We start from the raw sequence: 14,539 nt of genomic DNA on the forward strand, positions 1-14,539 counted from the left end.
AAGCTCACCCTAAGATTAAGCTACTCCTTCCAACGAGTTGACATATTGTTAGGTAATTAATGATACGTTTATTTATGAAATGTGGTTGAGAAAATTGTGCAAAAAGAACGCATACCATACAGTAAATTACACCATATACATTTTCTCAGAAAAATTATTCATATGTGGTGGAGATTTGTTAATAAAATATATATTTATCAAAAGTAAATAAAATCGTCACAGCTTTTCTTTATTTGAGAAAATTGAATTATTTTAAATTTTAATCCTTCAGTAAATTACCCTTGCTTTTAGGTGTCGAAGGACATAAAATTCGAAAAATATTATGTTACTAAAACGTTATGTCTAGAATTCGGTGCAGATACGTTGAACAGTATGGCCTCTATTTGAGTGCGTGTAAAAGCGTGACGAACCGAGAGACAAATAGATGGACAGACATCGAAAAGTCATTTTTTTCGCTATGTAGGAGCCATGTAACTTGAATTTATTGAAATCTGGTATTCGGTTTTTATAACTATCACCACACTTTCTTTTTTCGTCGCTCGAATGTGAAAACGAATAGGCCTACACCGACACGTAATGTGATAATTTGTAATCCCCAAAATTTAATTTGTTATGTTTAATGTGTGGTTACTCTAAAAAACAAGCTTATGCATGTTACATCATTTTATTATCAGTTTTTCACGCTACTGTATAATTCGGTACGATTATAGTTAATATTCATGGCATCTTTTGGAAGCATTCGCGTTCCTCACAAAGAGAGCTGTAAAATTTAGTTTTGTTTAAAGAACACTCTTGATTTTTTTTTCCACACAGACTTGCATTTGTTGGACTTGTGGATATGAAACAAAAGGAGAGAGAGAGAGAGTCAATACTTTAAAAAGAAACACACACACAGAAACACTAGAACAGTTTTTTTCTTCATGACAACGAGCTATCGCTGTGACTGTGTTCCTCACGCTGTGTGTAAAGCTGCAGGTTGCTCTTGTTTTGTTTTTTCCCGTTCCTGACTCACAGACACTCGCAGTGAGTTGAAGCTGTGTAAAAACGGAGAGGGAACGGTTAAGCATACCATACCATAAACTAAAAACAATCGCTATTAGTAATAAATAGTAAGCTAATTCTGAATAAATACGTCATCAGAAAAACAAAAGGTTATTTCATTATTATATTATTTCGTTTCTTATTAACATAAAAATTATACACTTTCTACAATGTTTTGTAAAGAAAAAAAATTGAACAGGACCGGATGGGATTCGATCTGGTGTCAAAACAGTATAAGAATTACTAGTCCGTCACTCTACCCACTTGACCACACAGATTTTGTTTTGTCGCCTTTCTTTTTCTTAAGAAATAAATGGTCATGGCTATAGAGCATGTCACTTCCAAACTTAAGACAACAGTTTTTCTCTTTGTTTATATTTTCCGTATAACATCTTGCTTACAGAAGCTAATTTATATTTGGCAGACAATTTACACCCTAGATTTAAGCCAATAAATGCAATATTTTGCTCCAATTTCCAGTTCCTTGATTCAGCTATTCTCCTACTAATCTTGTTATTCCCTCTGCAATCGTGCTGTGCTACTCCAAAAATTCCCTCGAAAACATTATTGCCAGTATACACAAAACCGAACATAATCTTGTTTTTTGCTTATATTTTTATTATTTTATTATATTTTTTGGAAATATCTCCTTAGATGGATTGCTTTCTATTATCTCCACGTACTAATAACTGAATTTTACCAATAAACATGTGGAAAATGGAATAATTGCGAAAAATTGTGAGTTACAGTATACGCGCAATATTTTTTGCGCATGGGAGTACCTAAAGGATGTACCTAGAACATGACAGATATATGTCCCAAGTGACGACATAAAAACAAATAACTGTTAGAGTGCGAAACTTACCCAGGTATATAAATGCTATATTTGTGGTACATAGTTGAAAATATCAATTAGGTGTAACAAGTACCTAAAACTGTAGGTAGCTGAAGTACATACTTAGCACATGAATATCATATGTGCCAAGTGTCGGATACCTAAAAAGTAGCTGGGGCACCTAAATGGCACATGCCTAGCACATCTTGTGCTGTATGGGATTTTATATTAAAAAGGTTGTTATTTGCAATGTCTTGATGAAATGTACAAAGAATAATGTTACACACACACACACACACACACACATATATATCGGGTGTTGCAAAATAAGTGTTATAACTCTTGGAAGGTGACTCCTGCCACTGAAATAAGAAAAAAAGTTCTCTTCAACTTTCTGCTATCGGACATAGTTTCAGATCTACAAGGTGCCGAAAGCGTGGGAAAATTACTTTCGGACGCCAATAGTTCGGAAACTATCCAACATAAAAAGGGCGGGTAAAAAATTCACTGAAGAAGTCATACCTGCTCTATTGAATTTTGCACGTTTCACAATCCTACCATGCACGCGCAAGGGATTCCCCAAAGGAACGTAGGGAGTCCCGGATAATCTGCCAAATGAAACTTGGTCTAAATGGATATGAATTGATAGGCTTTCTACCAAGTAACAATAATTCGTTTGTCTTAAGTCGATATCTGGAACAAATACAAAATGGTGGGCACCTCCATGCCCGTTGTGTGTGGTTGCATAATTGCCAGGTACGGATGCTGGCCAACAGTGACGTTCTGAGTATTAATTGTAGCGAATTTGTACTCAAATGCTCTAGAAAGATATCTGGAGTATCGTTAGAGCATAACAGATGAAGCAGGGTGATTCACATGTGTGGAAACACTTAACGAAAGATGCCCAGAAATGCACTCATACTCAGTAAACGAGAATTCAAAGCGTCGGAAATGTAAGGATTAGCGTCAAGAACATGAAAGCCATTGCCAATTCACTAATAATATTCCTTCAAACCGATGCAGTATGATGTGCACGGTTGCATACCAATAAGGATGCAACAACTGATGCTAAGTTGAAATTGTGCAATTGGACTCACTAATAAACTGGGTAAACTAAATGAATGTCACTAGTGGGATCGCATGATCGATATTGGAATGTGGCCAACGTGTGTGTTGATATCAACATGTAGCTAATGGACAAATGTCAACATGTCCCACTACTGCTGGGACATCGTCCCACGTGCGAAAAATAGGAAAATAACTACTCGGGTCTTGAATCTGAGGCCATGGGCGCACAGAAGGATTGGAAACTGCAACCACGTGAGTAAAAGCGAGCGCTATAGCCCTAAGGTTCGAAGGAGCCTCACTTTCTCTGTATTCATTTCTTTGAGGGGTACACACTTTGTTTGGCAAGCCCTCTTGTACAGCCCCCCGACATACTTGTGTGTTTCATTTTGTTACTCCTACTGCACACTTGTCATCAATCGGAGCTTTAAGATGTTTCTTCCTATTTCTCATGTAGTTTTATTTCCATATGTATACTGTAGTGTTAAATGTGCCACTAGAGTTCCAGCTGTAGTGTTAAATGTACCAAATCGATTCATTTTCGTCTTTGTCTTGGCATGTGCACTGTGTGTAAGATACGAATTTCTGGAGATATTTTCCTATATTTCCAGTACGTCATATGTCTCAGAAAAAGTGGGACATGATACAAGTTTGTTATTTTCACGCTCTATCAGAATTTGAACCATGCATTAAGAGATTTCTTTTCATATGTGTCGACTGTGGGACAATGTCCCAAACAAAGAGGGACATTGATACAATCGTGTTCTAGTTACGTTCTACCAAAAGGTGCACCAGATGTAATAGCAGAATGTACAACGTTATTTTCCTAGTTGTCGCACGTGAGACGGTGTCCCAGCAATAGTGCGACATGTTGACATTTGTCCATTAGCTACATGTTGATATCAACACACACATTGGCCACATTTCAATATCGATCATGCAATCTCACTAGTGACATTCATTTAGTTTACCCAGTTTCTTAGTGAGTCCAATTGCACAATTTAAACTTGGTCTCAGTTGTTGCATCCTTATTGGTATGCAACCGTGCACATCATACTGCATCGGTTTGAAGGAATATTATTGGTGAATTGGCAATAGCTTTCATGTTCTTGACGCTAATCCTTACATTTCCGAGCTTTGAATTCACGTTTACTGAGTATGAGTGCATTTCTGGGCATCTTTCGTTAAGTGTTTCCACACATGTGAATCACCCTGCTTCATCTGTTATGCTCTAACGATACTCCAGATGTCTTTCTAGAGCATTTGAGTACAAATTCGCTACAATTAATACTCAGAACGTCACTGTTGGCCAGCATCCGTACCTGGCAATTATGCAACCACACACAACGGGCATGGAGGTGCCCACCATTTTGTATTTGTTCCAGATATCGACTTAAGACAAACGAATTATTGTTACTTGGTAGAAAGCCTATCAATTCATATCCATTTAGACCAAGTTTCATTTGGCAGATTATCCGGGACTCCCTACGTTCCTTTGGGGAATCCCTTGCGCGTGCATGGTAGGATTGTGAAACGTGCAAAATTCAATAGAGCAGGTGTGACTTCTTCAGTGAATTTTTTACCCGCCCTCTTTATGTTGGATAGTTTCCGAACTATTGGCGTCCGAAAGTCATTTTCCCACGCTTTCGGCACCTTGTAGATCTGAAACTATGTCCGATAGCAGAAAGTGAAAGAGAACTTTTTTTCTTATCTCAGTGGCAGGAGTACCCGATATATATATATATATATATATATATATATATATATATATATATATATATATATATATATGCTAAAAGAGGAAACATCAAATGTTGAACTAAACCGAGCTCAAGATCAATAATTAGAAATGAATTTGAATGAGCGTAAATTTTATTGAGATAAGACAGCTAGAGAGCAAGCTCGAAGCAAAATAAAATCAGAGCTCGTGACACACGTACACTATTTGATACTCACTGCAAAAATCTGCAGAATTTCAGAAATTCCAGATAAAATAACAAAAGAATATCACACAAAAGATTTGTAGAAATGTAGGCGAGGTACCTAAAGTATGATGGGAACTGAGAAGACGCAAAGATTAGATCAAATTTCTATAGGAAAGATAAAGAGTTGGAGTGGCTTTACGCGTGGCGCTAGACCTTCTAGACCTCCACAATAATCCTGCACCATATCTCTTTAATCTGATCCGTATCTCCACAACTGGACAGGTTCCGTTTAAAACATTTTTTTTATAATAATCCCTTCCGAAGAGATGTAACGGATTAGCTCGACAGACCGAGCTCATTTTCCAGTTATACCTATGGGTAAATCCATACGAAGTGGTCCAGAGGTGGTTGCTTGACCATCTCCGAAAATTATAAAAATTTGAGTGTGATGACTCTTGTGTATGAGAAGCCCAATAACATCATTCACGTTGTCGTATGTACCTAGTTATATCATAAATACTGTCACAATTTTAAATGTGAATAACACAGAGAGTATTAACACCAAGGCAATTTATTTTGGTTACGTTTTACATTGATATGTTGTACACTTGATGCACGAACAATTTTTCGAAATCCCCCCCCCCCTTGGCCTTGATGAAGGCACGAAGTCTGTCCAACCACTGGTCAATGGCATTCGCACCACTTCCATGGGAAAATTGTTCACTGCTCGGGTCAAGGATTGTTTCAGACTGTCGACAGATGGATGTCGTTTATAGCAGACCTTTGCCTGAAGGACTGTCCAAAGTTTGTTGTCCAACAGGTTAAGGTCCGGGATGCTAGAAGGCCAATCAGCGGTAGAAATTAAGTCGGGGATGTTCCGTGCCAGCCACTCCTCGGTTGTTTCTGCTTTGTGGTCTGGAACGGAATCCTGCTGGAAGGTCCGCCTTTCTCCAGGAAACATGATAGCAGACAGTGGTTTCACTATAGGTGTTAGCAATGTTCTGGTACATCAGAACTCAGTACAATATCAACGTATGTCATGAACAGTCAAACACACACTACATGCATTTTCCGCTTTATACACAGATAGCAGCACTGTGCCACTCCGGATGCCTACAGCGCCACTCCAAACTTTGACACAGTATTTATGATATAACTAGGTACAAGTATTCCTGAATAGCGGCCATCTTTGTTGTCGGTGGAGTGCCAATTTTTGCATTTGCAAGCGTTTACGAAAATTACAATTGCTCAGGACGTACGAATCAGAACAACACCAAACAAAAACGAATGTTTACAAAAGATACTAAGGTACATAGAGAATATAAACTTTTGCGTCTAATTAAATATGCAAGGTTGCAAACCAATACATGAAATCACAAGAAAAATACAGAAAATTACAATTTTAAAGAGGCTGTATTTTGGAATGGCATAAAGTAGGGGATTCATAAGTTTTGTGCTGAATACTACTGCATGTAAAGAGTCTGCAGAAATACCCACAGCTATGATATTACTGGCACCGTAGATTTATGGGGGTCCGAAAGTTGAAGTTTGTGATTTTGATGCCATTTTTGGGGCGTAATATCCCACGAGGGCAAAGTGCTAAAAATTGCTGCTTATGCCACAAAGTAATTCTGTATGTGAATAAACTATTGCAAAGAATTCATGACTGATATTACACGGGGAAAATAGTGAGGACATGGTAAAAACGCGAAGAAAGCACGTGCGTGACGATGGTCGTAGCCCGGAAAAAAATAAATGTTTGGATATGTTTCATGCTAGATCTCAAAAACCATGCATGATGCAGCAATTAGGCTCACTTTTGTTTGTGTTCAGTTGTGTTAAAGCTTGCAAGTGGCGTTTGTTTCATCTTTCTAGCTCCATGATCATTCCTAGGTCTATATGGTAAGGGGGTTAGATCCCCATACTTGTGATTCCGTTTAAATGCAAATTCAGCACCGCAACTTGGGGGAGGTGGAGGGAGGAGATATATAAAAATTATCGAAAGTGATCATTATCAATGTTGAATCCATGGTTTCCGAGGTCATTGAGATGAACAGTGACACTTCCGATACCGTGCCTCACAACTTGGGGAGGAGGAGATATATAAATTTATTGAAAATGACCGATATTTGCCTGTGCCGAATTCACAGATTTCGGGGTCTCTGAGATGAATAGTGACACTTCTGATGCCTTTTAAATCCAAATTCAGCCCCGCAACTTGGGGAGGAGAAGGGGAGACAAATATATAGGGTGACTGGGCCTTTGTCAAATTTTGATTTTGATATTTTTTGTCTCTTGTGTTTTAATGTTACAGTGGTGGTTTTTATTCAGCTAAAGGAAAATTTAGTTCTCTTTCAATGCAAGCCCAGCTTTCATTCATTAAGGGAGGCAGTAAGAAAATATGCCAATTTGTCATTGATAAGAGCAGTTTTGCTAGTAGTGGTCACTTTTTCTAGTTGTGGTCACTTTTATATTCAGTAGTGGTCACACATTTTAGGTGACACTTATTATAGATTACTGTGTTTACTCCTATTACATTTTCTTGGTAAAATTAAATTTACATTGAAATGATCAATACTCTAGTGTAATCAAAGTAATATTGTAACTAAGTAATATTTAATTAGCTACAATATTCAATGAAAATAAAGAATTGCATAAACATATAAAAGGAAACTACAATATGATTACATTTTAAGTGAAGTGTTACATTTATAAAAGAAAAAAATATGTAAACCTATAGTGAAGCTATGCATATGTAACTTTACATTCATACATAAAGGTCCAATCTGGCAGAAAATCATATTTTAAGGGTCTTCTGTACAACAAAATTAAACTACCACTAATTTTACAGTTTTTCTGTAATATATTTGAAACAAACAAAAGAATTCGAGAAGTGGAAACGTGGGGCGGTATAGAATATTATTTTGTATGTGATATCGTTGTCGTATCTCTGGAATCGCTTTAGAGCTCCTTATAGGTTTAGCATTTATTCGCGGGTGTATATATATCTGTACAGCAATAGCAGATAGGTAAGTCATGATAACGGTATCACATGCAAAATAGTAATGTCTAGTGCACTGCGTTTCTACTTTTCGATTATTTGAAGTTATCACCGAAAAACTGTACAATTTCCTGTAGAACCTAGTTTTATTTCACTGTTTGGAAAACCCTTTATGCCAAACATACGATAGGAAGTAACCTTATTCTACATCATCTGAACAGAGATAATTTTAGTTTTCATTTAGGTTATTTTATCTCACACAAAAAGTTTCTTTCGTTGTCAGAATCGGATTCAGCCATTTTATGAAGATAGAAAAATCCAAAATCCTCACAAAGTTTCTCACCCATCTCGACATATTTCTGGCGTGGACGTGCTGAGATCTTACATTACTCTTTTGACACTCACGTCCTTCGATATTTATTTTCATATCAATTTCACAAGTTGCTTTTGCCTCACGTGAACTGTTTCAATTCTTAGACTTCGATTTTGCTTCATCTTGTTTTTTACATAAGAAGTCACTGTGCTGGTTTGAACTTACTACAGCAGAAAACCAAAGCTTCTTCTTTTTTGAATTTTGTGTTTCCTCTGGAGTTTTTGAGCCACAGCAAATTTCTTTTGAATGGATAGACACACAGTTTTCCCATTTAGAATTTACTGTGGACCTGCATTGGCTATGACATGTCGAACGGGTACCGATATGCTGAGAGGCTGTGACTGGTGAAGGAGACACATTGATTTTTGTTAGGTATCCTCCATCAGACTTACGAAATAAATCGTTGAGGGTGGATTGTGTATCTTAAGTAGGATCGCGGAGCAGTTACACACACTCCGTAGACCGTTCGCATATCCTCTGTTATTTGCTCTGAACATAATTTCTCCTACACATAAAATAAATCATAAAATCTTCCTCACATCAAAATAAAAAAAAGTTCATATGGACCTGTACTCAAAAGTGGATAGTTTCGGAGTTACAGGGTGCCGAAAACGTGAAACAAGTGAACTTTAAAAGTTCATAGCTCCGCTACTATGGGACCTATCGTAGTCGGGTCAAGACATCAGTGTGGAACTGGTATGTGAATTATCCAAATATCCATGCCCCAGTACTTGCAAACCAAATTTTAGAGAGGTAGTTGGACAGCGATCAAGTAATCCGAAACAGCCTCTCTAAAAATGATTGTGCAAGTATCGAAGGTTCTGAAAGATGGATATGTGGATAGTTCACATGCTAGTTCCTCAGTGATGTGTTGACCCATCTACGATCGGTCCTATAGTAGTGGAACTATGACGTTTAAAGTTCATTTTTTCACGTTTTCGGCACCATATAACTACGAAACTATGCACTTCTGAACACAAGATCACATGAATTTTTTCCTTTCTGAGGAATCTATTCTCACATATAGTGACAAATTTTTGTAACGCCCTCTATACATTAGATGGAAGTCGGAGAAAAGTGTATCCTATTTGTAAATCAGTAGTATGAAACTAAAGAAAGTTGAAAACTATCAGGACAAAAATGTTAATTCAGGGAAAACATCTATTTAGGACTATCCCTTAAAATCATCACAGGATAAGTGAATACTATATAATTACCCAAATCAAGTTTACGGACGACAGCAACTTACCTTTTTGGGTATTTCGGGAAGGCATAGCATTCCCTTTAGTATATGTTTTTCCAACTCTGAATCCTTAATGTTCTATATTTGGAAAGAAAAAGGACATTATGCAGAATTATATTTCTCAAAGAAATATTGACAATTAAAATCCTTAAAATTACACATATGAATATAATGTGCTTAAAACAAAAAATAAATAAATAAAATTAAATTACATATTTCATTCTCAAATACAAGTAAGTGTTCATGTTATTCTTCCGAAGTAATTACAACTGAATATCACAAAGTACGAATTTAACACAGAGACACAGCAATTCAATCAGTATATACGTTTGATCAGTTTGCTCAAAAAATACTTCATGTCGGTTGTCACTTTTACAGAGCCATTTTAAATTCCATTATGACATCTTGCGATAGGAGTACAGAGGTAATTACTTAGCAAACCACTGGTGCTTTGAGTTACTTGGTATTTCATTGGCTCCAATTACAATTAATATGCATCATGTACTATGACAAAGAAACTTCAATCTATAGCAGGAGAAGTTTTGATTTTATTTATTCCGTATGATGGCTAATTAATATCCTTTCCATTTGAAAGACCACCGAATTTGATTGATTGTTGAGTTGATGTGGTTTAAATATATTTTCTGTTGCAGTTACAAGTTGCATATGTCTCAGTTATTAATCGTCAATTTTAACCAGATTCGAGAGCTTGATGACTTCCACACAGTGACGATTTCAGAAGATTTTCCAACGTGGACTCTCAATAAACGGGGATAAGAGTGGTACTAGAAAACTACTTGTAACCCACATTTCACAAGATCGAAGACATGTAAAGGAGAGAATTTTCCCATCTCCAGAATTTTTCCCTGAGACACGCTCTGAAACCAGCACTGATTCCACGCCCGAATAGGGGCGTACCTACTAAGGCGCGGGGGTGACACTTCAAGGGGGCCCTTTGCCCTAGCCTTCTAATATGTCGAATTAACATGCTTCTCAGTTTTGTATTAGTCTTCAATGTTCTTCCACACTCCCCTTCGAGTTTTCTACCGTATTTCACTGAGTGGTACCCTTTAATCCCTCAAACTGGTATATAAACCTTAATTTTCCTGACATATTGCCAGTAAAACTCCATAGTTGGCAGAACAATTTGAACTGTTTAATACTCTTCATTTAACCAGTGTGTACTCCTGACCCCAGCTTGAAAGATTAATATTGAACCAGGCAGCACCATACATCTTCACAATACAAGTGGCTAGTATCTGGAGTTTGTTCGTAGGATTTGTTAGAAAAAACAAACATTTATGAGACCTGGTGCACATGCCAACTATCGGGAATAAGTAGACCCGTCAGTCCAGTAAGAAACAGCATGCTCTGTCGTTTTGAGAACATGTTGTTCGCTTTGATAGTGACTGAGAGACAACACATACGAAAGTTGGATTACAGGAAAATACTGAAAGTTAGGAATCAACAAACGAAGAGGAAATATGTTAAAATTTTTATGGCTCCCTTAACACATTGATGCCAACGACTGTATTGAGCTGATTGATTGGGCGAAATGTAAGCTGTCATCTTCTCCAACAAGCTTGACAACAGAAAATATTTGACCATTTATGAAAAATAAAACTTTTTGTTTGAATTTATAAATTATCCTCGTCACACTCAAACAGTGCAATTATGTATTAAAGGACCCTGCACAATCCTTATGGAAGTTGGATTTCGGTGGAGTTGCTTGAAACCGTGATATGTTGTAGATATCGTAATCCTCAGAAAACATCTTAATGGACATAGCCACCAATTACTGACCGTTTAGCCACTACAGGGCCCCTTTTTTTGAAAACAGCCGAAGATAACGGTATTCTGGATTTCTGTGTAAATCTCTGAAACCTTGATATGTTGTAGATTTTGTGATCCTGAGAAAAAGTCTTAATGGATAGAACCACCAATCAGAGACCGTTTGGCCACTACAGGGTCACTGTTTTGAAAACAGCGAAGATAACGATATTCTGAATTTCGGTGAAAATGACTGAAACCGTGAAATGTTGTAGATATTGTGATCCTCTGAAAACGTCTTAACGGACACAACCACCAATTACTGACCGTTTGGCCACTAGAGGGCCACTTTTTTTAAAACAGCGCAAGGTAACGGTATTCTGGATTTCGGTGGAATTGCTTGAAACCGTGATATGTTGTAGATATTGTGATCCTGAGAAAAGGTCTCAATTACCATAAAAACTAATCACTGAGCATTTGGTCACTACGAGGCCACATTTTTGAAAACAGCAGAAGATAACGATACAGGGTCGGATTTAGGGGGTGCAAAGGTGCACGTGTACCCCCTTCGTTGTAAATATACACTACCTAAAGTGAAAAGCTAACAGTGAAAATCGCAACATTTTCCGAAAATATCTGCTGTCATGTTTCCGTTTGGTCTTAAAACAAAGGGAAGTTTTGAAAAATCGATAGTTTAAGTCAATTTTCTAAAAGTTGAACCGAGAACAGACACTTAGCATTTCCAGACCATTTTCTCATTCATACCACAGATGCCTAAAGGCATTTAAAAAATTCCAATTCAATTCAAATGTACTGGCTGTTATTGGCGCACCCATTCTCAGAAAATCCTGAATCCGACCCTGTAACGATATTATGAGATTCTGGTGGAAATGCATGAAACCCTGAAAAGGTTTAGATCTTATCCCACAATCCGGAAAAGGGTTGGGGAGAGTAGCAGCCAACACTATTTAAGCATAGATAACATTCCGCTCTTCATCTTGCGGGACAATGCAAAGCCCTGGAAAACCCTAGAAAGAATGAACGGCCCGACTCGAACCTCCCAAATTCGAACAAATTCTCTACCAACTGACCTACCGGTGCTCGGTAACCACAAAATTAACACTTTTTCTCAGGATCACAACATCAACAATATCACAGTTTCATTCATTTTCATCGAAATACAGAATATCGTTAACTTCGGCTGTTTTTAAAAATCTGGACCTGTAGTGGCCAACTGGTCAATAGGTTGTGTCCATTAAGACTTTCTCTTACGACATATCACAGTTTCATTCATTTTCTCTGACATTCAGAACATCGTTATACTCGACTGTTTGAAAGAAGGTGGCCCTAGTGACCAAACGGTTAGTGATTTGTGGTTGTACCCAATGAGACTTCTTCTCAGGATCACAATATCTACAACATATCACTGTTTCAGTCCGAAATCCCGAAATCCAGAATATCGTTATCTTTGGTTGTTTTATAAAATGTGGCCCAGTAGTGGCAATACCGTCAGTGATTGGTGGTTGTGTCCATTGAGGCTTTTTCTCAGGAACACAATTTCTACAACATATCACGGTTTCCAGCAATTCCACCGAAATCCAATTTCCATAGGGATTGGGAACCCCGTCTTACGATAGTTAAACAAAGAACATTTACAAATTGGGTATATTCTTTTACAGGCTACTATAGTTGGTGGAACTACGTTACAGTCTACAATATTAACACTGGGTGAGATACATACAAAAGAATAAAATACTCCTAAACAAAACGTAATTTAATTGTATTTACCTTCCAAGCCTTTGATGCCATCTTCCATGTAACTTTCTTGTAAGGCAAGCCAAAACAGATAACGCTAAAGAAATCATGACGTTTGATTTCGCATTCATGTCCAGGGTTCAGAGTAATTATTACTTCTACAGAAGCATCTGGCTTTAAGATTCCAAACATAGGATGCGCACTAAACTTAAATGGCGAGCCAGGTTGAAACTGAAAGTACAATAAGTAGACACATATATTACATGTAAATAAATAAATATTAAGTATACTGTAAAACAGTCGCAGTACTTTTATATGGAAAAGACGCTGGATAAAGGGAGAACTTTGGAAAATGAATTTAGTCTTAACGTGTCCTTGAGAGGGAGGTAAGTACTTCTATGAACTCTGTACTAAGCATCATAAATCATAGGCATCGGAAACATAATTAATTTTAGCAGTAATTGTACTGAAAGGACGACTCAACGTGAGAAGGTATCAGTTTCGTTATTAGCAATCGTTATTAGCAATTTAATATTTTAATTAAAACTATATGAACATACGCTCTCTACACAGCGCATCATTCACATATGAGCATGACTCTCCTTGTCATTCCTTACAACACATGAACATGCCCCTTTACAGACACAAGTGAAATATGTCTTGATAAAGATCGGCAAAGGGTACCATAAAGGGGAGATTTTTCGATTATTTCTTTAATATTTCACACCGTTTGCAAGAATTGAGCCTGCTTCCGGTTGGAGTTTCTAATTCATGTATGATCAGTGTTTTCTTTCTTCTTGTATGCAATATGTAATAAGCAAATACATTACACACACAATTAATTATAATGTCAGTGATATATGGTGTTCATTGGGCAAAACACTCCAATAAAGATTCACCTTGGACTGGAGAAATGGTTATCCTTTGCGTTTCATTATCATTTGTCATGAAGAAAACGCCGGAGAGATATACTAATCCCATATAGGAATACGTGGTGTTGGAATGTATAACTCGTAGGATATGATGCTTTACTTTTTAAAATTTCAATATTTCCAGTGTACCCCTAAAAATGTAATAAAGAAATAATGCGCATTTAAAAAATATTCAATCAGAACTGAACAATCTACACAAAATTTCGAATCGACCAGCGAAAACGGCACGTTTTCGAGATGTCACTGTCGAAAGGATTGAAGACAAACATACAAACTTTTCTTGATCACAAACATATAAACCTAGCATTTTAATATATAGACTAGCCTTTGGCTAACTGGGGGCTGCGCCACCAGGCCCCCACGTTTGCTCGGCCTACGGCCTCGAATCTCTTAGGTATCAGACTTTGCATCAAGAGTGAATTTTGAGCACTTGCTCTTTAATTACATTTTCTGAATTTGGCACAGCTGGGGTCTCCGCCCCCTGATCCTCACGTTTACTCGACCTACGGCCTCGCACCTCTTAAATCCACAATTCTACCAAATAAATTTCAAGTTTTTTTTTCCTATTCCAACTATCTAAAAGATAAGACCTTGTATCC

At 37.3% G+C, this 14,539-nt stretch overlaps 1 protein-coding gene across 2 annotated transcripts in view; it reads right to left on the reverse strand.

The window, feature by feature from the left end:
* Window positions 1-14,539, reverse strand: part of LOC145673764 (uncharacterized) — a 330,178-nt gene that overhangs the window by 152,636 nt on the left and 163,003 nt on the right. For both annotated transcript variants that reach the window (XM_081743515.1, XM_081743514.1), the window contains exons 4-5: window positions 13,042-13,239; window positions 9,490-9,561 (exon numbers count right to left, since the gene is read on the reverse strand). In XM_081743515.1, coding sequence (XP_081599641.1) covers window positions 9,490-9,561; window positions 13,042-13,239 — 270 coding nt within the window. The remainder of the gene's footprint in view (window positions 1-9,489; window positions 9,562-13,041; window positions 13,240-14,539) is intronic.

The sequence above is a fragment of the Thermobia domestica genome, chromosome 17 (genome assembly GCF_964235325.1).
Source record: "Thermobia domestica chromosome 17, izTheDome1.hap1.1, whole genome shotgun sequence".
In the NCBI taxonomy this organism is placed as follows: domain Eukaryota; kingdom Metazoa; phylum Arthropoda; class Insecta; order Zygentoma; family Lepismatidae; genus Thermobia; species Thermobia domestica.